Source organism: Spea bombifrons, chromosome 3 (genome assembly GCF_027358695.1).
Source record: "Spea bombifrons isolate aSpeBom1 chromosome 3, aSpeBom1.2.pri, whole genome shotgun sequence".
NCBI classification, from domain to species: domain Eukaryota; kingdom Metazoa; phylum Chordata; class Amphibia; order Anura; family Pelobatidae; genus Spea; species Spea bombifrons.
This window is the reverse complement of record NC_071089.1, coordinates 118,194,672-118,218,394: the sequence shown is the minus strand read 5'-3', so window position 1 is coordinate 118,218,394 and position 23,723 is coordinate 118,194,672. Positions and strand designations below refer to the sequence as shown.

Here is a 23,723-nt window from a genome sequence, read left to right as displayed (position 1 = left end):
GAATGACAGCTAAAATAATACCCCCCCCCCCGGTACAAACACATATATATTTACACACAATGGAATGTGTTATTTTTAAATTAAATTTTTTTTAATCGGAGGATGGGGGACCCTATTTCCTGATGCGCACTCCACTTCCTCTATGGTATACCCCAGGGGAGGAAGTGCTCTGAAGATTAAATGGTGAAATGTTCTCACCCAAAATATTTCCCCTTCAGCGCAGACTTTTACTGCTCATATTTAGGGTACTTACAAGATGATCTCGAGGACGGACAGAAAAAAATTCAGGGGAAATACATATTAATTGCCAATAATAATTGCCCTGTCCTGTAATTCGTCATATTAGGGGCATCCATGTTAAACATCTGACCGCCACATTTTAGCTTATAAAACTATTTAAAAGGGGGCAAACTGAGGAGCCAATCAGTAGGGTGTTACATGCAAGTTGGCAGATAAACTGAACAGCCTCCCAGCAGAAGTGGTAGATAGAGGGTAATACAGTGAGGGTATTAAACATGCACGGGATAGACATACGACTCCTGAATCTAAGACGAGACCAACGACTGATTAAGGTTTGAGTCTAGATGCCTCTTTGTAATTTTTGCCCGAGACACTTGTTTTCTGACACAAAGGTAGATAGTGATAGGCTGTTGCCATTTTATGTGATTCAAATGACATAACTGCTAATGTTTATTATAATGGAGAACAAACACTCCTGTGCTCCAATGGCCCTTTATCACTCCCATCACTCCTGTGTTCCAATGGCCCTTTATCACTCCCATCACTCCTGTGCTCCAATGGCCCTTTATCACTCCCATCACTCCTGTGTTCCAATGGCCCTTTATCACTCCCATCACTCCTGTGTTCCAATGGCCCTTTATCACTCCCATCACTCCTGTGTTCCAATGGCCCTTTATCACTCCCATCACTCCTGCCTTCCAATGGCCCTTTATCACTCCCATCACTCTTGTGTCCCAATGGCCCTCTATCACTCCCATCACTCCTGTGTTCCAACGGCCCTTTATCACCCCCATCACTCCTGTGTCCCAATGGCCCTTTATCACTCCCATCACTCCTGTGTTCCAATGGCCCTTTATCACCCCCATCACTCCTGTGTTCCAACGGCCCTTTATCACTCCCATCACTCCTGTGTTCCAATGGCCCTTTATCACTCCCATCACTCCTGTGTTCCAATGGCCCTTTATCACTCCCATCACTCCTGTGTTCCAATGGCCCTTTATCACTCCCATCACTCCTGTGTTCCAATGGCCCTTTATCACGCCCATCACTACTATGGAAGCTACGCTAAGGGTAGGACAGGCCAGTGATCTTCTTCTTAACCGGCCCATTGAACAGCAGAGCTACCGGGAGCCTCAATAGAGCAACTGGCTCCCTGTCATGGGGTGGAAGGGCTGCCGCACCCCTGGACCTGCCTTTGGGTCGAGGCCGGACAGACCTTGGCACATTGACTGGATGAAAGGGCACCTACCGCCTATACCCTATTCACTTAGAAGATACGACGTTGTGCCCCAAGCGGAAAACACGAAGAGGGGGAAGTAGATGGACTATGATGTCATGAGTGCCCGCGTAATGTCGATGGAGCATGACGTGACATCATACCGCTGTGTTAAATCACGTACACACTGGTGCCCGGTGGGGGGCGCTGGAATGATAGAGTTTTAAGTCGAGCTCTGCTCTCCCTGTCCGGCGCTCGCAGAGGCCGCAGTACATTAAATCTCCACGGCGCAGGAAGCACAGAAAGGGTTTTATCCGCTGCTGGAGCGAGCGCCATCAACGCCCCCAAAAACAGCGTGGACGATGCAGAGAATGTTCAAGAATTCACGGGAATTACCATAAATATGTAAACGATATCATTTTAGCGTAAATAACGAGCCGTTTGGGGAAAGGCGGGGCGCGTGATCGTTACCGCTGGAGATTTAATAGCCACGTGCCAGGAGTCTGCATTCACAGCACAGAGGCAGCCTGCGCGGCGGTGTCTGAATTAACCTCTGGAAGGAGCAGAAAGCTTTTAGCTGTAATTATTTATCATTAGACGTCTTGGGATCTGTATTTATTCCCCTCCCCCTCCCTCCCCTGCGTCTCACATTCCGCCATGACACCCAATCCTGCATTTTTTTTTGTTTTTTTTAACCTGTTCTTACCCGTAGCGGTGCCGCGCCACATCCCTGCTCAGCCTCTCCGAAAGGTAGGCACCGATTCGGTCCAATTTCTCGGGAGCCGAAAGAGCATAAAAGGTCAGCTTCTCCATGTTGGATTTGATGAGTCCATCCTAAGAAAAGTTACACAAGCTGAGCCTCAAAGGGGAATTCCTACATTTATTTATATTGCGCTGTTTGTTTGGTTTTTACCCCAGTTGTAGTTTTTGCCCCCATAATATAATGTTTCAGGCAGCTGCATATCAGCCGTTTGTATGATTCTCGCTCTGTTATCTGATCCCCGATCTACTAAACCCCCCGACTCCTTATCATACTGCCTGTGGGTGCAATAGAATGGCTCAGTCTTAATCACCCAGTCTGACTCTCTGACTAATGAAAGTCTATGGAGGAAGGGACTTCATTAGCATCGCCATAAAGAATGCGGGCAAAGACATAAATGTTGGGGATTCCGTCACTCTATATGGCGAGTCCTGTCTAATTCTTGCCAAAGAGCCGATTCGGTGGGACTGCCGAGCCTTTTACAGCTGAATTGACTATACAGAGCACGGGGCAGCTACCGGCAGCATCAGAAAACAATAATAGGAAACATTTTGGCCAAAGCTGAAATGAGGACCTACCTCGGAGTCTTCGGGGAATATATTATCGACCAGCCGCTTGTAGCGAGGACGTAGCGCTCCACAACAGCCGCACACACCTGAAACATAATATATGCGAGGAGAAATGTTTTTTTACTCTACTGAGAGGGTGGTAGATAACTGGAAGAGCCTCCCAGCAGAAGCAGCAGAGGCTAATACAGTAAATATATACAAATTAATTAATATATATAATTATTAATATAAAATTATAAAATGAAACAAATTATAAAAATATAAGTAATATTTAAATTCTAGATTTATTGCTCAGTATACCGGATGTACCCGGCTCGTGTTGGATGGTGACCATGATACACGAGACCATTCACCATTCCATCAAAATGTAACTCCTTTAGTTAACCCTTTAAAGGCTAAAGCAAAAGTATTTTCCAAAACTACTCCAAACTTTCTGCTTGGTATTCGCTCGACATTCTAAGAGGAAGGTGCCGGATCCTGCCCGTGTAAGCAGCCGACGCACACCCTTTTAGGATGTTTGTATGTATGTATCTATCTATGTATGTATGCATGTGTGTGTTAGCGTGTGAGGGAGAATTTGTTAGTGTATATGTGTGTGTGTTAGCATGAATGTGTATGTGTGTGTTAGAAGTAGTGTGTGTGCTAGCGTGTGAGGGAGAATTTGTTAGTGTATATGTGTGTGTGTGTGTGTGTGTGTTAGCATGAATGTGTATGTGTGTGTTAGAAGTAGTGTGTGTGTTAGCGTGTGAGGGAGAATTTGTTAGTGTATATGTGTGTTAGTATGAATGTGTGTTAGCATGAATGTGTGTGTGTGTTAGCATGAATGTGTATGTGTGTGTTAGAAGTAGTGTGTGTGTGTTAGCGTGTGAGGGAGAATTTGTTAGTGTATATGTGTGTGTGTGTTAGTATGAATGTGTATGTGTTAGTATGTGTCATGTTTCTTACGTACTGCACAATTAGGACACTCCATTAAGATCCCAACAGGTTTATTGAAAGTGACAGTTGGAAAATCTAACAACTGTTCTCCCCAGAGCGATGACATCATCACAGCTTCCTCTAGGTTTCCGTAGCGACATCACTTACATCCTTTCACATACGCTGCAGCCCATCCTCTACACAAACACCCAAAACACCACGGTAGGAATGTGTATGTGTGTGTGTAGTATGAATGTGTGTTGGATTGTGTGTTTGTGTGAGATGGAGTATGTGTTAGTGTATGGGTGTGTGTAGTATGAATGTGTTGAGAGGGAGTATTTGTTAGTGTATGTATGTGTTAGTATGAATGTGTATGTGTGTGTGTTAGATTGTGTGTTTGTGTGAGAGACTATTTGTTAGTGTATGTATGTGTTAGCATGAATGTGTGCGTGTTGGATTGTGTTAGTGTGAGAGAGAGTATGTGTTAGTGTAAGTATGTGTGTTGGATTTTGTTAGTGTGAGAGAGAGTGTGTGTTAGTGTAAGTATGTGTGTGTTGGATTGTGTCAGTGTGAGAGAGAGTATGTGTTAGTGTAAGTATGTGTGTGTTGGATTGTGTCAGTGTGAGAGAGAGTATGTGTTAGTGTAAGTATGTGTGTTAGGATGGGTGTTTGTGTGTTAGGATGAGAAAGTATGTGCGCCGGTGCATACGTGTGTTACTGTGGAGTAAAATGGGCCGATGGGGCCACGTGGCTTTTCCTTCCCCCCCAGTCCAGAAGGTGGCAGCCCTCCCTTCACAAAGGTGACAGCGCTAACCTTCCTGTCAATCACGTGGAAAGTGAATGAAGTCATGCTAGGTTTATGTAGCAAAAAAAAAAAGGAGGGAAGCGCACCTTGCTTGTAACGGTTATACCTGGTAATTAACGCTCAGCGAGTATTATTACAGATTCAATACATTCCGTACAGCGCTCCCCGACAGGCTCGCCAACAGCAGGAGTGCCTCATTACCAAACATTCACCAAGGAAATTATCATTTTTAATCCAACGTAATCACTTTATGTCAGAGAAATGTCACTGTTACAGTCAGAAGAAAAAAAGCAGAAATAATATTAAATCCCCGCTTTACTAAACTGGTGCATAAAGAGTAAATAAAAATCAGAATCTAACACTGTATACATATTTAATATTACGGTATATATATATATATATATATATGTAGCATGCGACGGGCGATTAAGGGTTAATATCTCCCCATTTGTAAGGGAAGCTCCCGTTAAAGCGCCGTTACTATTCCGAAGGTGTGAATATAATCAGTGTTTGTTACGCGCCGTTATCTGTTGGCTAACGATGAGATTCCCGCTCCGTGTCGTTAGTAACACTCGCACTTTCTGGAGCCGACGCGTTTCCTCTCACAGTTACAGGTCGCGGGGGCGGGGGGGGTACGGACGAGAACCGCCACCCGGATAAAGGAGCGTTCCAATAATTTCCCCAAATATGTAAAAACCAAATAGTAAAGGTAAAGGACATCATTCTATGCATTAAAGGACTTTCGACGGCTTCATAAAAAACGCTTAGTCCTTCTTCACTTGATTTGGACGTCGAGCCCCCCCCCCATGCTTGTCTGCCGTCCTTTGGTTCAGTACTACAGAAAATATGTAATTGAATTATTTTTGTCTGATTTGGAGTAATTGTGTATATATTTGCTGGAATATTTAATACAAAGTATAACTTCATGGGTTTTCCAAGTGAGCGAAAGCCGGAGACATCTGTTCCCGCAGAATAACAAAAGAACATAATTATCAGCGGCAAACTCAGCACGCCGTCCGCGTGTCACCCGAGATAATAATAACCCCGGGAAGAAGTCACAATGCCGGCGGTGCCAGGGGGGGCGGCAGTGCCAGGGGGGCCACCGGCAACGCTCCTACGGAAGAACCCAGTCAGCTCAATGACATTCACTCCGGCTCGGCACAATCTCGAGGTGAACCGCTGTTAACGTGAACACACTCAGGGTCCCGGGGCAGATTCTGGGGGTCACACAGTCCGGATCTGACTCCTTCATATTCCCCCCCGCTGGGATCATATATAAGACTCCCAGTTGGTGATTTTGCTCCCAGTATCTTATGGCTGATATCGCTGCTTGAATGCAGGTGACTCAATTAAATATATCTTTAAATAATGATAAGTCAAGGTTTCCATGACGACCGGTATTAGCGCCACTTGGGTAACTAGAAAGTTCCCGGTATGATCATTGGAAGCGACCATCGTGTAGATGAACTGATACTGAGCGCGTTAATAGCTCATCGCAGGGGTCTTTCGTGCCGGGAGCCCCCGTCAACCCAAAGAATCACATCCTTCTTGGAGTCGTCTATTCAGTTGGGTATTTCAGGTCCTATCGGCCATTTTTTTTTAGGCACATATAAAGTTCTTGTTCTGATGAACAGGACACGATGTGGCGTGCTCACAGAAGAGAGACGATTAATTAATCATGATGTTTTCCATGAGATCCCAACCATACTTAATTAACAGATTCCCTCCTGCGAGCTGCCCACATGCCGTCTCGGGGATTATCTGGCCTTCTTCCCTCCACCGTGTCCCCCTTCCCTCCACCGTGTCCCTCTTCCCTCCACCGTGTCCCTCTTCCTTCCACCGATGTCCCTCTTCCCTCCATTGTGCCCCTCTTTCCTCCACTGATCCCCCCTCTTTCCTCCCCTGATGCCCCCTCTTTCCTCCCCTGATGCCCCCTCTTTTCTAGGAGCTCAGAATATGTGCTCTAGAAACCCATCTTATGTAGAACAGCTTCCACTCCAGGGAAAAATACCCTTCTGGGATTTAATTGGTTAAACACCCCCCCCCTACAAAATAAATGGTTTGGGGGATGACTAATACCCACCAACTTCCCCTCCGAGTATTAGGAGAACTAGTAATTAACCCTCCCCACATTGTTTCCCTGTAAATAATAATAATAATAATAAAATACAGATTTACATCACAGATAAAAATCACCGATCCACTTAAAGTTCGTGGACTTCCGAAATGACACACGGGCTAGAAAAAAAAGGTACAATGTCCATCAAGATACCCAGCTGCTGATTTACAAAAAGGGGGGAAAATGATATTTTTTATCCATTATTCCTTCTCCGTAGCAGATTCCCCAATCAGCAGCAGTATTCCTGGGGGGGGATTCTTCCCAAATGCATAACTTTACATTTTTTCTGTTGGAATATCTGCCATATTACCCGGTCTCCTTTCCTGTTTAAATCTCTTTAGTAACGAGGCCATCACCGACAGCTACTCCCAGTGAGTATCTATCTCCAACTCAGGGGAGCGCCACCAGCTGCCCCTCCTCGCTGCTTTTTAAAGATGCTCGGCACAGGGCAGAAGTCAACCATGGATGACCGTGCCGACTTGTGTTGGTGGCCTCGTAGAGGAGATGAGTGATCGGCCCGCTAAACAGAGAGCCTGATCTCTCTATGTTTTGTGTCTACGGCCCTGCTGGACCTACCGCCCTAGGCCAGAATATACTACAACTCCCAGTAATACTGTTTGGTTCCTGTACTGGACCCGTCTGGGTATAGATCCCTTGTTCCCTGCCAACTGTTCCGTGAGGCCGTCCCGATTATACTACTCTATCCCGCTGAGCTCTGTCGCAGCTGTATAATGTATATCACATACGTGGCTCTGTTAGAATTATGGACAGCGTCCTGTCACGGATACGGCGTGTAAGCAAACCGGGTTTATGGTCGTAGTTTATTCTAAAGGGTTAAATTCCGCTCCATAAAAATTCATGCATTTTATAGAAAAACCAATAATCGCACCTTCAGCCCCGGGATGACGCACAGCTCAGCCCCCACCGCGCAATATATTCCGAACCCACGAGAAATTCTACATTAACCGAGAAAAATCCGAACCTGCCTTTCATCCGCGGCTCTCCATGCGCAATGTCAGGGCTGTCTGCGTTCCCAAGTGAAAGGTGCAGAGAGTTAAGCTTGGTGAGCGCAAAGCATTCAATCCATTTACAGTTTCATCTAAAGTACGGTCTGCGTTTAGATAAAGAATAACGTCTTTTATTTACTCGCTCGAGTGCAAGCGGCACACAGGGGGCATCCGGGGTTTAGGGCACAAAGAGGGACTGGCCAAATTGGAAGGGGACACTTGACGGGTGGGGGGTGCCTAAAGACCAGTATGGGGGCTGGTTAACCAGTGACAGATAAAATGTTTGGTTCTAGTGAAATGCAGAGGAGAGACAAAGGAGGAAGGAGAGGGCAGAGAACAAAGAAAGAGGAGAGAGAGAAATGATGAGGAGGAGAGAAGAGCAAGGCGGAGAGAAGAGCAAAAAGGGAGAGCGGAATGAGAGGAAAGGAGAGCGGAATGAGAGGAAAGGAGAGCGGAATGAGAGGAAAGGAGAGCGGAATGAGAGGAAAGGAGAGCGGAATGGGAGGAAAGGAGAGCGGAATGGGAGGAAAGGAGAGCGGAATGGGAGGAAAGGAGAGCGGAATGAGAGGAAAGGAGAGCGGATTGAGAGGAAAGGAGAACGGAATGAGAGGAAGGAAGATCGGAATGAGATGAAGGGAGAACGGAATGAGAAGAAGGGAGAACGGAATGAGAAGAAGGGAGAACGGAATGAGAAGAAGGGAGAACGGAATGAGATGAAGGGAGATGGGAAAAAAAAGGGAGAAGGGAGAAATTAAAAGACAGAGAAAATAACATCAAAAGAGCAAAAGGAGAGTCAAAGGAGAGAGAGAAATATTTAACTGGCTAAGTGTTATGAGACTCCCCAGAAACTGCCTCAGAAAAATATCCAGAAAAAGCCCCCTCACTCCGATCATCACCGGATTCGTGACAAATATCAACACAACCGAAATAAAAAGCGACGGGGATATACGGTGCCGCCACTCCCATGACGCTGAAAAACCCATGTAAAACGCGATGACAGGAATCATTCCCAAAAACTTATATTTTTAAAGATTAATAATTGCAGAGTAGCCGCTGGACACCGATATCGGTAGCAGCGGCCAATCAGCACGCTATCTGAACGCTGGTGTTTGGTGGTCAGCTGTTGGTAATCCCTTTGGGTAGGATGGGAGCGCTACTGAGCATGTGCAGGAAGTGTACCGACGAATGCTTCCTGTTTCAGTAGATGCAGCTGGGGGCGGAGTTAAGTGTAAATTTAGTAAAAGTCTACGCAGATGGGGCGGAGTTAGGTGTAAATGTAGTAAAAGTCTATGCAGCAGGGGCGGAGTTAGGTGTAAATGTAGTAAAAGTCTATGCAGCTGGGGGCGGAGTTAGGTGTAAATGTAGTAAAAGTCTATGCAGCTGGGGCGGAGTTAGGTGTAAATGTAGTAAAAGTCTATGCAGCTGGGGCGGAGTTAGGTGTAAATGTAGTAAAAGTCTATGCAGCATGGATTCCAATTCTAAATTCTAAATAGAATTTTGGGGACGTTTCCTTAAACCGTATCAATACAGGCATAATTTGGGTATTTTTGTGGTTCTGTTTTTGGGTGAAAAGTAAATTAGTTTTGGTTCAAAATCTCCCAAAGCAGAGAAATCTCTTCGAATTAAGCTTCTTACTAACAAATCCAGAAGCCGTAATCTCTCCCCGATTAATGAATGTTTTTCTACAGACGCCATCGACCAAAAAATTCAAAATAAATAAATAAGCGAATTGACGGTTGTAGGTTTCGGTCCTAGACCCAGGGCTTCCGTAGCCAAAGCTCAGTGGCCATAGGCCACTTGTTTTAAGAAGTGAGCTGTATTTGGACAAGAGGCCAGAGGGTCGGAGGTTTCGATGTAAAGTGAGAAAAGTATTTTTTCGCTGAGAAGGTAGTGGATAAGTGGAACAACCTTCCAGCAGAAGTGGTAGAGGTGCAGAAATCACTTATGTTTATGAGTCACACAAAGCAAAGCAGGGCTGCATGCAGATTTAAAGGGACCTCTCCGCTGTCACACACATTATTATTATTATTTTATATAGCGCCATCATATTCCGCAGCGCTGTACAACGGGATTAAAGTGCATCTGATGGCTGGAGTCTCCTTTAAATGGCATTTAATATAATTTTCCTCTGGACTCCTTGCGGAGGATTCCGGGACAGACGTCTCAATCAGAGACACATGAGGTCATCCCCACAGCATGATGTCACCGAGCGCGCGACGTACTGACACACAATCATTTCGGAAGGAATGGTTACGATGTTTATTTATAGAAACCCACCGTGGGTAGAAATCACTTATTCTTATGATTCACTCTGCGAAACACAAAGCAATCATCTGCGGTACGGCTCAAAGCGCGCTCGGAGAATACAAACAGGACTAAACAGGACTCTGCAGTCTCTTTCTGGATTGACGGAAGGCAGATCAATCACACGGTAAAAGACTGAAATGGACGGAGTTGGTTTTAAACACTAAAGTGATCTGGAAACCTGCAAAACAATGTAAAAAGTTCACAGAAATAAATGATTTCTGCACCTCTACCTTTTCTGCTGGAAGGTTGTTCCACTCACCCACCACCTTCTCAGCGCAGAAGTACTTTTCTCACGTTACATGGAAATCTCCGACCCTCCAGCTTTTGACCGCAGCCTCTTGTCCTTATACCAAATACAGCTCGCTTCTTAAAATAGTTCCTGCTGGCGTTTGGCCGATCCCGACTGAGTTTTGGCTCAGCGCTGGGTTTATGCTCCCTTTTTTGCTTGCTTAGAATGATAGGAGTCGTAGTCCAACAACTCCCAAGGTGCCACGTTTCATACCTCTGTCCTCCAAGCTGGCTGACAGCGTGATGGAAGCCGTAACTGCCCGTTTTCGGATGGTAGGTTGATGGCAGCGGGCTGCCCAGCTGACACATGGTGCCTGGCTGTGAATGAGAGGGGTGGCAGTCCAGCAACAGCTAGAAAACCTATCCCTGACATTCTTCTGTCTCAGTGTAATGGGAGTTGCTCCTAGCTGGAGGCTGACTGGCCATGCTTTTGCTAATGGCTCGTTGACGATGTTAGGCCATAGAACTGCAGGCTGTGAGGAATCTGGCTGGGAGTAGTTAGAGTTGCACTCCGCTCCTGAGCTGCTGTGTTCATTGATTTCAATGCGTTCCGGGTGCTGGGAGACAGCGGCCATCCACGAACATATCGCCTTCTTCTCTGCGACGACAAGAGAGTGAGGGAGCGAGTGTAGTGTTAGCATGAGTGTTTGTGAGTGTACATGTGTGTGTTAGAGTGTGTGCGTGTATAAATGTGTGTGTTAGAGTGTGTGCGTGTATAAATGTGTGTGTTAGAGTGTGTGCGTGTATAAATGTGTGTGGTAGAGTGTGTGCGTGTATAAATGTGTGTGTTAGAGAGTGTGCGTGTATAAATGTGTGTGTTAGAGTGTGTGCGTGTATAAAAGTGTGTGTTAGAGTGTGTGCGTGTATAAATGTGTGTGTTAGAGTGTGTGCGTGTATAAAAGTGTGTGTTAGAGTGTTTGTGAGTGTACATGTGTGTGTTAGAGTGTGTGCGTGTATAAATGTGTGTGTTAGAATGTGTGCGTGTATAAATGTGTGTGTTAGAGTGTGTGCATGTATAAATGTTTGTGTTAGAGTGTGTCCGTGTATAAATGTGTGTGGTAGAGTGTGTGCGTGTATAAATGTTTGTGTTAGAGTGCGTGTATAAATGTGTGGTAGAGTGTGTGGGTGTATAAATGTGTGTGTTAGAGAGTGTGCGTGTATAAATGTGTGTGTTAGAGTGTGTGCGTGTATAAATGTGTGTGTTAGAGTGTGTGCGTGTATAAATGTGTGTGTTAGAGTGTGTGAGTGTACATGTGTGTGTTAGAGTGTGTGCGTGTATAAATGTGTGTGTTAGAGTGTGTGCGTGTATAAATGTGTGTGTTAGAGTGTGTGCGTGTATAAATGTGTGTGTTAGAGTGTGAGTGTACATGTGTGTGTTAGAGTGTGCGCGTGTATAAATGTGTGTGTTAGAGTGTGTGCGTGTATAAATGTTTGTGTTAGAGTGTGTCCGTGTATAAATGTGTGTGTTAGAGTGTGCGCGTGTATAAATGTGTGTGTTAGAGTGTGTGCGTGTATAAATGTGTGTGTTAGAGTGTGCGCGTGTATAAATGTGTGTGTTAGAGTGTGTGCGTGTATAAATGTTTGTGTTAGAGTGTGTCCGTGTATAAATGTGTGTGTTAGAGTGTGTGTGTATAAATGTGTGTGTTAGAGTGTGTGCGTGTATAAATGTGTGTGTTAGAGTGTGTGCGTGTATAAATGTGTGTGTTAGAGTGTGTGCGTGTATAAATGTGTGTGTTAGAGTGTGTGAGTGTACATGTGTGTGTTAGAGTGTGCGCGTGTATAAATGTGTGTGTTAGAGTGTGTGCGTGTATAAATGTGTGTTAGAGTGTGTGCGTGTATAAATGTTTGTGTTAGAGTGTGTCCGTGTATAAATGTGTGTGTTAGCGTGTGTGCGTGTATAAATGTGTGTGTTAGAGTGTGTGCGTGTATAAATGTTTGTGTTAGAGTGTGTCCGTGTATAAATGTGTGTGTTAGAGTGTGTGAGTGTACATGTGTGTGTTAGAGTGTGTGAGTGTACATGTGTGTGTTAGAGTGTGTGAGTGTATAAATGTGTGTGTTAGAGTGTGTGCGTGTATAAATGTGTGTGTTAGAGTGTGTGCGTGTATAAATGTGTGTTAGAGTGTGTGCGTGTATAAATGTTTGTGTTAGAGTGTGTCCGTGTATAAATGTGTGTGTTAGAGTGTGTGAGTGTACATGTGTGTGTTAGAGTGTGCGCGTGTATAAATGTGTGTGTTAGAGTGTGTGCGTGTATAAATGTGTGTTAGAGTGTGTGCGTGTATAAATGTTTGTGTTAGAGTGTGTCCGTGTATAAATGTGTGTGTTAGAGTGTGTGAGTGTACATGTGTGTGTTAGAGTGTGCGCGTGTATAAATGTGTGTGTTAGAGTGTGTGCGTGTATAAATGTGTGTTAGAGTGTGTGCGTGTATAAATGTTTGTGTTAGAGTGTGTCCGTGTATAAATGTGTGTGTTAGCGTGTGTGCGTGTATAAATGTGTGTGTTAGAGTGTGTGCGTGTATAAATGTTTGTGTTAGAGTGTGTCCGTGTATAAATGTGTGTGTTAGAGTGTGTGAGTGTACATGTGTGTGTTAGAGTGTGTGAGTGTATAAATGTGTGTGTTAGAGTGTGTGCGTGTATAAATGTGTGTGTTAGAGTGTGTGCGTGTATAAATGTTTGTGTTAGAGTGTGTGCGTGTATAAATGTTTGTGTTAGAGTGTGTCCGTGTATAAATGTGTGTGTTAGAGTGTGTGAGTGTACATGTGTGTGTTAGAGTGTGTGAGTGTATAAATGTTTGTGTTAGAGTGTGTGCGTGTATAAATGTGTGTGTTAGAGTGTGTGCGTGTGTAAATATGTGCGTTTATAGTGTGTGGTAATTACTTGGGGGAGGATCGGGGGCTGACAGGGCCACTTGGCTTTGCCTGCTTGCCTGGGCCAGAAATTGCCGGCCCTCCCCTGGCCAAATGGGTCTGATTTTCCGGCAAATTCTAGGGGTTCCCAAAAGACTGACGTCTCAGCTAAGATGTAGTGATTGCTGAACATCTCCCTGGGCAAGTGCGGTAGAGTCGATTTCTCCGGAGCCGCGGACTTGTGTCTTCTGTGTTCATCCAAAAGCGTCTTCGCCAAATGGTCCGAGTCCCTCCAGAAGTCACTGATAACAGCCTGCCGACGGCCCCGGCGCTCAGTCCCCCCCCCCCGGCGCTGGGGACGCTAAAACAATACCTCATACTTCTCAGGATCTCACTGATTTCTACCCAAAAACCTTAGAACAAGAGCCGCGATTCCAACTAGGGGTCGGATTCTTATTTTACTAAGAGGGTGGTGGATAAGCGGAACGGCCTCCGTTACAATGTAAACCTGCACCCTAGCATCTGCCGGTAGATTGGCCCCATCCGGCCCCCATTTAGTCGCCCGTTTCTCCTGCAGTAAAGACTCAAACCTTAATCAGTCGTTGGTCTCGTCTTAGATTCAGGAGCCGTATGTCTATGACATTCCTCCCAACTGTCCCGATTTGCGCAGGACAGTCCAAATTTTTGCTACGTCTGTCCCGCTTTTTGGCAGGACAGCGGGATTCAGGACAACCCCGCAATCCAGATTTAATTTTTCCGGTGTATAGGAGATAATGCATGCGCTACCAGTGATGCCACCTTCCAGACTCCGCCCCTGGCATCCCGATTGGCCAGGAGAAGTCGGGAGGTAAGCTATGACACGGCGGTGCTTTCGTAGGCTGGTTGGAGGATATCGATGATCCCTTCACCTGGACCATCGAGCAGTGACGCTAAAAGGATCTTCGTGGACTACATATCCCATGATCCTCCATCTCTGAGCCGCTGACTAATAGTACAACATTCTGTACACATGAGCCCCACCCCACATCACTACCCCCACACTACTCTAAATAAATGCCCCTCCATAGGGTAATCTTTTATTCAGATCCAAAGCTTTGGGGGTCTAATAATTGAGCAGATACAGCTGGGGGGTTATATTACTGTATACAGCGTTGGGGGTTATATTACTGTATACAGCGCTGGGGGGTTATATTACTGTATACAGCGCTGGGGGTTATATTACTGTATACAGCTGGGGGTTTATATTACTGTATACAGCGCTGGGGGTTATATTACTGTATACAGCGCTGGGGGGTTATATTACTGTATACAGCGTTGGGGGTTATATTACTGTATACAGCGCTGGGGGGTTATATTACTGTATACAGCGCTGGGGGTTATATTACTGTATACAGCTGGGGGTTTATATTACTGTATACAGCGCTGGGGGTTATATTACTGTATACAGCGCTGGGGGGTTATATTACTGTATACAGCGCTGGGGGTTATATTACTGTATACAGCTGGGGGTTTATATTACTGTATACAGCGCTGGGGGTTATATTACTGTATACAGCGCTGGGGAGTTATATTACTGTATACAGTGCTGGGGGTTATATTACTGTATACAGCGCTGGGGGTTATATTACTGTATACAGCGCTGGGGGTTATATTACTGTATACAGCGCTGGGGGTTATATTACTGTATACAGCACTGGGGGTTATATTACTGTATACAGCGCTGGGGGAGGTTATATTACTGTATACAGTGCTGGGGGGTTATATTACTGTATACAGCGCTGGGGGGTTATATTGCTGTATACAGTGCTGGGGGATATATTACTGTATACAGCGCTGGGGGTTATATTACTGTATACAGCGCTGGGGGTTATATTACTGTATACAGCGCTGGGGGTTATATTACTGTATACAGCACTGGGGGTTATATTACTGTATACAGCGCTGGGGGGTTATATTACTGTATACAGCACTGGGGGTTATATTACTGTATACAGCGCTGGGGGTTATATTACTGTATACAGCGCTGGGGGGTTATATTACTGTATACAGCGCTGGGGGTTATATTACTGTATACAGCGCTGGGGGTTATATTACTGTATACAGCGCTGGGAGGTTATATTACTGTATACAGCGCTGGGGGTTATATTACTGTATACAGCGCTGGGGGTTATATTACTGTATACAGCGCTGGGGGAGGTTATATTACTGTATACAGTGCTGGGGGTTATATTACTGTATACAGCGCTGGGGGTTATATTACTGTATACAGTGCTGGGGTTATATTACTGTATACAGTGCTGGGGGGTTATATTACTGTATACAGCGCTGGGGGTTATATTACTGTATACAGCGCTGGGGGGTTATATTACTGTATACAGCGCTGGGGGTTATATTACTGTATACAGCGCTGGGGGGTTATATTACTGTATACAGTGCTGGGGGGTTATATTACTGTATACAGCGCTGGGGGTTATATTACTGTATACAGTGCTGGGGGGTTATATTACTGTATACAGCGCTGGGGGGTTATATTACTGTATACAGCGCTGGGGGTTATATTACTGTATACAGCGCTGGGGGTTATATTACTGTATACAGCGCTGGGGGGTTATATTACTGTATACAGCGCTGGGGGTTATATTACTGTATACAGCGCTGGGGGTTATATTACTGTATACAGTGCTGGGGGGTTATATTACTGTATACAGCGCTGGGGGTTATATTACTGTATACAGCGCTGGGGGTTATATTACTGTATACAGCGCTGGGGGGTTATATTACTGTATACAGTGCTGGGGGGTTATATTACTGTATACAGCGCTGGGGGTTATATTACGATTCACGGTTCGCTCCCCGTAACCTCCGGCGATTCCCCCCCATCGGCCGCGCTGCCGGCGTAATATCTTTATTAGAATTAGTAATGAGATTTGGCTTCCAGAGATATATTTATTTGTCCGTTATGCGGGTAAATACTGTCTGGGGTTTAGCGGGACACGCCAGCCATCACATGCACTTTAACGCATATCACGCGGCCAAACCGCGAGGAGGCAGGGAGCTGCAGCTTCTACCTAAGTTAAGCACATTATTATTTAAAGTATTTAAATATGCGTTATTCTTTGGACTTTAAACGGTCTCTTTAAATGGGGGGAGGGAGAGAACAACCTTTTTAGTGCTCTGGGGATCTGTGTCTAACCCCCCCCCCAGGGAAACATATTGTGCCATAAGATAAAACCCTTGTGCTGTTATCTAGCGGGCTTACTGAGAAGATAAAAAATCAGGACACGAAGGGGTTAATAAATATATAGACCCCAAATATGATGATTATTATTAGTCGTTTTTCAAATAGGAAACATTTTATATAAAAATTCCAATAAAAAAAAAGGGAACCAAAAAATAAACCTCAACCTGGTTCCTTCCTCTTGTATTCAGTTCCTTAAAACTCTGCAAACATTCCGAATGCGCGATTACACGGAACATTACGGTAAAAGCCGCCAAACATTCCGAATGCGCGATTACACGGAACATTGCGGTAAAAGCCCCCAAAGATTCCGAATGCGCGATTACACGGAACATTACGGTAAAAGCCGCCAAACATTCCGAATGCGCAATTACACGGAACATTACGGTAAAAGCCGCCAAACATTCCGAATGCACGATTACACGGAACATTACGGTAAAAGCCGCCAAACATTCTGAATGCACGATTACACGGAACATTGCGGTAAAAGCCCCCAAAGATTCCGAATGCGCGATTACACGGAACATTACGGTAAAAGCCCCCAAACATTCCGAATGTGCGATTACACGGAACATTACGGTAAAAGCCGCCAAACATTCTGAATGCGCGATTACACGGAACATTGCGGTAAAAGCCGCCAAACATTCCGAATGCGCGATTACACGGAACATTGCGGTAAAAGCCCCCAAACATTCCGAATGCGCGATTACACGGAACATTACGGTAAAAGCCGCCAAACATTCCGAATGCGCGATTACACGGAACATTACGGTAAAAGCCGCCAAACATTCCGAATGCGCAATTACGCGGAACATTATGGTAAAAGCCCCTAAACCGCCAAATATTTCCCGATTGTGCGATTACACTGAACATTACGGTAAAAGCCCCCAAACCGCCAAACAAAGCCATCTACCCGCGATCACAGAATTAAATCAGGAACAAACCCGCCTTACGCTGGATCTGGATGATTATTCCTCCCCATTGAGTTATCTCTCCCCTATTGTTAAGTTGCTGATTGTTGCTGATTGGTTCAGGCAGTCTCTGTAAGGGGGGGGCTTCAGGAGAGGAAACTGATCAGATAACGTTGGTCTCTGCCACATTTTGACACAGATTTCGCATTCTTTCCCCAAATGTTGGCACGCAGCCATTAAATCTGCCGCAAAGCGTTGGCATCCCGTCCGCGCTGGCATCTGCCTCTGGCATTAAGATGTAGGAGGCACGGTTTGGAGGCCAAAAACAAGCAAGACTAATTTAAAGCGGGGACCTGCCAAAATCACCGCGTATCTCCGGAGACCGAAGAGCCGCTTACAACCTACCTTTACATCTTCTACATCTACACGCAATTATTAACCCCGCGCACACCCTTATCTCATCTACGCCCACATACACAAAGAAAGCGATTACATCAAATCACTGAAACCACCAGGTCATATATTAAAATGCCACTAACTTACTTTACTGAGAGGGTGGTATATGAGTGGAACAGCCTCCCAGCAGAGGTGGTAGAGGGTAATACAGTGAGGGGATTAAACGTGTATGGGATAGACATACGGCTCCTGAATCTAAGACGAGACCAACGGCTGATTAAGGTTTGAGTCTTTACAGCAGGAGAAACGGGCGACTAGACGGGGGCCGGAGGGGCCGATCTGCCGGCAGGTTCTATGTTTCTATTATCATTATCCTTTATTTATTAGACGCTGACATATACCGCAGCGCTGAAGATCATATAACAGTCATACTATAATAATATAGAATATTTAAGAGATTATACGTGGAAAAATGTATCGCCGTTTGGGGGTTAAATTAATTTTTTAAACCAAAAAAACTAGTGTTTTGGGCAAAGGACTGTTGCAGTGTAAAGCACAGAGATTACTGTTGGTTCTTTATGAAGGTATTTGATGAATATTAATGGGTTTTTTTGGCAATATATGGTACCCTTTGTACAGCGCTGCGGCGTATGACGCCGTTATATAACATACTGGTTTGGCCGCGCCGCCCCGGCCATTTAAAAGGTAACCGATAAAGTGAGATAAGGCGCAGGAATCCGCTGGAATGCCAATCAATACACTTTATTGATCTTTTGGACCCATGTAACAGCCCGAGCCGTCCAGGAGTACAACCCAACGGGCCACCAACCAGGGACGCTGCGGACTTCAACTCCCATCATGCTCAGCGATCATCCACAACGCAAGACTGGATGAAAGTAAATCCAAACATAAAGCTATATGGGGGGTCTGACCTCCTAAACACTGCAATACAAATAAACGCCTGGTATGAGGGGAATCTCAAGGTGAAGCCCACCTGCGGATGATAGGAGTGAGAGTCCGTGGCAGGGGCAAGCTAAATGTCACACTCGCAGAGGGAGCTCTCCTGACACTCGCGCTGAGAATAAATAAATACATGGAGAGTTAAGCGGCGGGGTTGGTTGAGCGTGATGAGAGTTATACTACCCTGTGCAGCCTCTGCAATGCAAACACATCCCTATTCACATCCTGCCTGGGGTACAAAGGCAAATGCCCCCAGGAGTGCCCCAATGATCAGCTGACTGCTGCTATCTGCCTCCCAGAGCAGATGGTAATCTCCATGCACACACATTCCCATGACAAGTGCAAAGCCCCTTAACCCTTTGGGGGTCAGGGGGAGATAAGCACATGTAGCTTTTGCCATCCTGGCGCTGACAGGGTTAACAGGAGGTCAGGTAACTCCTCCCTAGCTAGACACGTCATTCCAGTGACGCCCCCTCAGGCAGTGCAGGGGTTAATGCATCTTCTATTTATTGTTATTTTTTTTGATACTGAAACGTTCTAATATACAGTCAGGGGGTCTGCAGTGTGGGGGCCCCTGCATAAATCAGGGGGTCTGCAGTGTGTGGGGGGGGGCCTGCACAGATTAGGGTGTGTGCAGTGTGGGGGTCCCTGCACAGATCGGGGGGTGTACAGTGTGGGGGTCACTGCACAGATCGGGGGGTGTACAGTGTGTGGGGGTCCCTGTTCAGATCGGGGGGTGTGCAATGTGTGGGGCTCCCTACTCAGATCGGGGGGGTGCAGTGTGGGGGTCCCTGCACAGATCGGGGGGTGTACAATGTGTGGGGGTCCCTGCTCAGATCGGGGGGTGTACAATGTGTGGGGGTCCCTGCTCTGATCGGGGGGTGTACAGTGTGTGGGGGTCCCTGCTCAGATCGGGGGGTGTACAGTGTGTGGGGGTCCCTGCTCAGATCGGGGGGTGTACAGTGTGTGGGGGTCCCTGCTCAGATCGGGGGGTGTACAGTGTGTGGGGGTCCCTGCTCAGATCGGGGGGTGTACAGTGTGTGGGGGTCCCTGCACAGATCGGGGGTCTGTCTTACCGTACATCGCTGCCTGCGCTGCTCCAGCCTCCTCTGTTTCAGTCTGCGGCGGCTGCCTGGTTCCTGCATCAGGCTGGGAGGGGGTGGGGAATGAATGGGGAGGCTCATTGAGGCTGGTGGAAGCCCAGCTCTGTCCCCGGGGAGCAGGGAGGGCTGTATGGAGAACTGCCCCCTCCCACCCCCGGCTCAGGGGCCGCTCTCACAGGAGATCTGCCTCCCATTCATCCCAATGAGCTCCGCCGCTCGCAGGGACACAGCCGCCTCTGCCTCCCATTCACTGAAAAGGGCACAGCATGGAGAGGGTCAATGCCGGGACTGTATCCATAGCTGACAGCTGTCAGGGTTTTAGCCAAGAATATCAGATCTGTTACCCCAATCTAAGGGTGGTGGGGCAGATTCTCAGAGTCACACGGTATGGAAACATATTCTAATCTGATTTAAAGGGACACTGCAGCCATCGTATACTCTTTATTGCGCATGATAGGTGAGTGGTTCCTTTAAATGTTCTTGCTGCCCCCCTCGCAATGGCAGAATCTCCCCCTCACACACAAATTTGCCCCACAACCCCCCCCCCAATTATTTTGTGTGCCCTTGATGTGTTCGGCGGAACGCATCTCCATGCACGTGATGTACTTACTGCCAGCCGGCTCCAGTGCTGGCTCGGAAACGCTACGGGGGTTTAATGGGACCCCCAGGGTGAACCCCCCCCATGCGCATGCGTGAAATGTGCTCCCATTAATTTAAATGCAAGAGCGTTCCTGCCACTGATTGGCTGCTTGTTGGATGGAGGAGCCGGTCCACCAGAACACTCAGTGTTCCGCCCCTGGCGACGCCTCTCTCCATATCTGGGTACCTGGGGCATTTCAAGGTATCCCCCCCCAGAAGTCTCCTCCCACTTCATATGAAAATTAGGGACAGGCCAGTCTACAAATAGGCGGGGAGTGGGTGGGACTAGATAGGCGTGGGTGGAACTAGAGACCACTCCTGAACACCTAGAAATTAAAGTGTGCCCAGTAATTAGCTGTGACACCTCCGACCTCATGGGCAAACTTTGGTATGACATCATCTCCCAGCACTGCCCAAACAGAGGAGCCTGAGGACCAGTAAGGTTTATACTGGGGGCCGTGGCGTATTAGACTACAACTAGTATTTGCCCTGCACGCTTATGGTGGCGACAGAGGGTAGTTGCCCCCACCCCCGACAAAATGATCAGAGGGAAATTCCAGAGACTTAAATGTAAGTCCTGGGCTGGGTGCCCTGGGTAGGATCCGTTTGCTCTGCTCTAGAGGTAACTTCCGTTACCAGCTGTGAATTACCCCGGGCAACAGGAAAACGCTCTGTGTGTCACCTAACAAAAAAGAGGAGCATCAGGGGAGGAAAAAGGGGCATGAAGGGATTTAATATAAAGGGACTACTGGCCAATTTAAACCGTTACGTTGTTAGAAGAGCAATTGCATGAATCCACTAACAGAAATTACCGGTTTTAAACGTTATGGGGATTAGCAAATCTAATTAGATTTAATCTCCCTGCTCTGCCACGGTGCCGGTTTGTAATGCTGAGCGCCGGAAATTGACGCCACTTCCGGCGCTCATCATTACAACCCGGCACCGAGACTGAACAGGGAGACTCGCCGCAGAGGAGAGAGAGAGGGGCGCCGAGCGGGTAAGCGAAAACTACTCGGCGCCCCTCTCTCTCTCCTCCGCTTCAAAACAACCAAAAAAAACGCAAAGTGCCGCCTGGGGCAATTGCCCCAGTTGGCTCCATTGTAGGGCCGGCCCTGGTGCCACTTGTTTCATTATCCGTGTCGGTGATGTCACACGCTATACGGTGATAATTGCAGGAAGATCTCGCCCTGCGTGGAGCTGCCCTTGTGTGACCCAGTGACTGTCACGTCCCAGCACAAGGTGGCACCGCCTACCCGGGAGCAGCAGCCAATCACATGTATGCTACCAGAACACTTGTGTTTTGCAAGCTTACATGTGATTGGCGGCTGCTTCTGCGACTTTAAGGGGAGCGCTACTGAGCGTGTGCAAAGTGTACTGAGGAACGGTTCCTGGTTTCAGCAGAGGCAGCCGGGGGCGGAGTTAAATGAGACAAAAACTTTAATGCTCCAACATAACAAAAGAACGCATGGATTTGGGGGATTAGAGTGTAGAATCCTGTGATATCCTCATACCCAGCAAACATTCTGAGCGCCTAAATAAAAGAGGGTCAACGGGGACCGAAATAAAGCCCGGCCAACGGAGAAAAGATATTTATTTGAAAGTTTTAGCTATTTTTGACAGTTTTTTTTTTCCAGTAAATGACATTCTGATCCTGTTATCTAAATGAATATTAACGGGGACAGGATAATATTATTTCTAATTAATGATAATTACCGCAGAGAGCGTTTGAAGTAATATTTATTATGGTTATTATGGCTGGAGACGGTAAAAGGTTGTTGGAGGGATCTGGTGGTCGTTTTATGATTATTATTTTGGCCTCCGTTTGGCTTCTAATTCTCTGCGTGGATTAATTATGCATAATTGCAAAGTACTTTTTGGTTTTACTCATCTTTAAGCGGTGAAGCCACTCAGTCTTGTTCTCCGTAGGGCTGTGGACACTCCGGGGGATGCGCACTGAGGTCTGATTCCGTTCCACCGAGAGGGAACTCACTGGTTTCCATGGTAATGCTAATATCATAATAATTTATTCAATATAAGCAGGGCTTGGACATGGTCTAGTGGAACCGACAAGGAGACGACCTGATGCGTCAGGTAACGAGACACCTTCTCACAAACTTAGGACAGATAAAAGTATAGACAGGGCCCTAGGGCCGGGCGGGCGATGACAGGGCGGCACTGGCACTGCGCATGTGTAGCATAGGGTTGCCACCTTTCTTGCAAAAAAACTACTGGCCATGCTAATTTGCATAATTAATGATATATGTGTGACATCACAGAAACATACATAATGTGCACCTCCCCCCAATATTTCCTGCCACAGAAACATAATGTGCACCTACCTTCTCTCCCCCCTATATTTCCTGTCACAGAAACATAATGTGCACCTACCTTCTCTCCCCCCAATATTTCCTGTCACAGAAACATAATGTGCACCTACCCCCCCAATATTTCCTGTCACACATAATGTGCACCTACCCCCCCCAATATTTCCTGTCACAGAAACATAATGTGCACCTACCCCCCCCCAATATTTCCTGTCACAGAAACATAATGTGCACCTACCTCAGTTCACTTTTATCAGTGCAGGCAGGAGTTGGGACATAAGGCTTTTTCCTCCACAGGCAGCGAGCTTGCACAGGCCGGCCGGTCTGCGGATGCTGCCAGACTTCAGAGCGCTGGGGGAAGTGACATCATGAAATTAAACATCACTTCCCCCAGCGCTCAGCCTCCGCCAATCACGCCTTTGCGGCACGTAGCTCTGCGCTAAAGACAGAGCGGCAGGCGCTCCCCCTCCTGCCAATCACCTCTAAATACCGGCTGTGCCATTGAAATACCCTAGTGTAGCATGCAGTCTCTGGTCCTAAATCCCGCCAAGATTTTTCTCTGTCCCTAAAAGCAGGACAGAGGTTGAGCTTGGTGGGGCAGCGGGATAGAGTGGGAAAATCGGGACAGTTGGGAGGTATGCAAATTACATGTTTGAGGCGCATGACAAGGATTTACCGTTATCCTGTAAGCTGATGCTGGCTTTTTCCCAATTAGAGCAGCTGTTTATTTATTTTAATTAATGGTTTAAATAACATTCTCCTTGGCCATATACCGGTATATACTGTATATATTTATATATATTATATATATATATATATATTATTTATATATATTTATATATCTCTCTCTATCAGCTGATAAGTTTTATCGCTGGCGCATGATGACCATTCCGTTTATTCAAATCCATTCTGTCTTCTTCGGGTGAAAGCAGCGTTTATGGTTCCGTTTTTTTCTATATCAGATTTATTTTGGATAAAATTGCATGTTTTTATTTGCACAATACAAGTCCTAATTAAATCATCATTGCTCATATAAACCATTAATTTTAGGAGGAAATTAAAAAAAAAACAACACTCGATACTA

General features: G+C 46.3%; 1 protein-coding gene across 1 annotated transcript in view; it reads right to left on the bottom strand.

Moving 5' to 3' along the window:
* The window catches only part of EFR3B (EFR3 homolog B), a 55,541-nt gene extending 35,717 nt beyond the window's left edge, over positions 1-19,824 (bottom strand). The window contains exons 1-3 of the mRNA XM_053460738.1: positions 19,650-19,824; positions 2,795-2,871; positions 2,163-2,290 (exon numbers count right to left, since the gene is read on the bottom strand). Coding sequence (XP_053316713.1) covers positions 2,163-2,290; positions 2,795-2,871; positions 19,650-19,656 — 212 coding nt within the window. The 5' untranslated portion in view covers positions 19,657-19,824. The remainder of the gene's footprint in view (positions 1-2,162; positions 2,291-2,794; positions 2,872-19,649) is intronic.
* Positions 19,825-23,723: the final 3,899 nt, after the last annotated feature.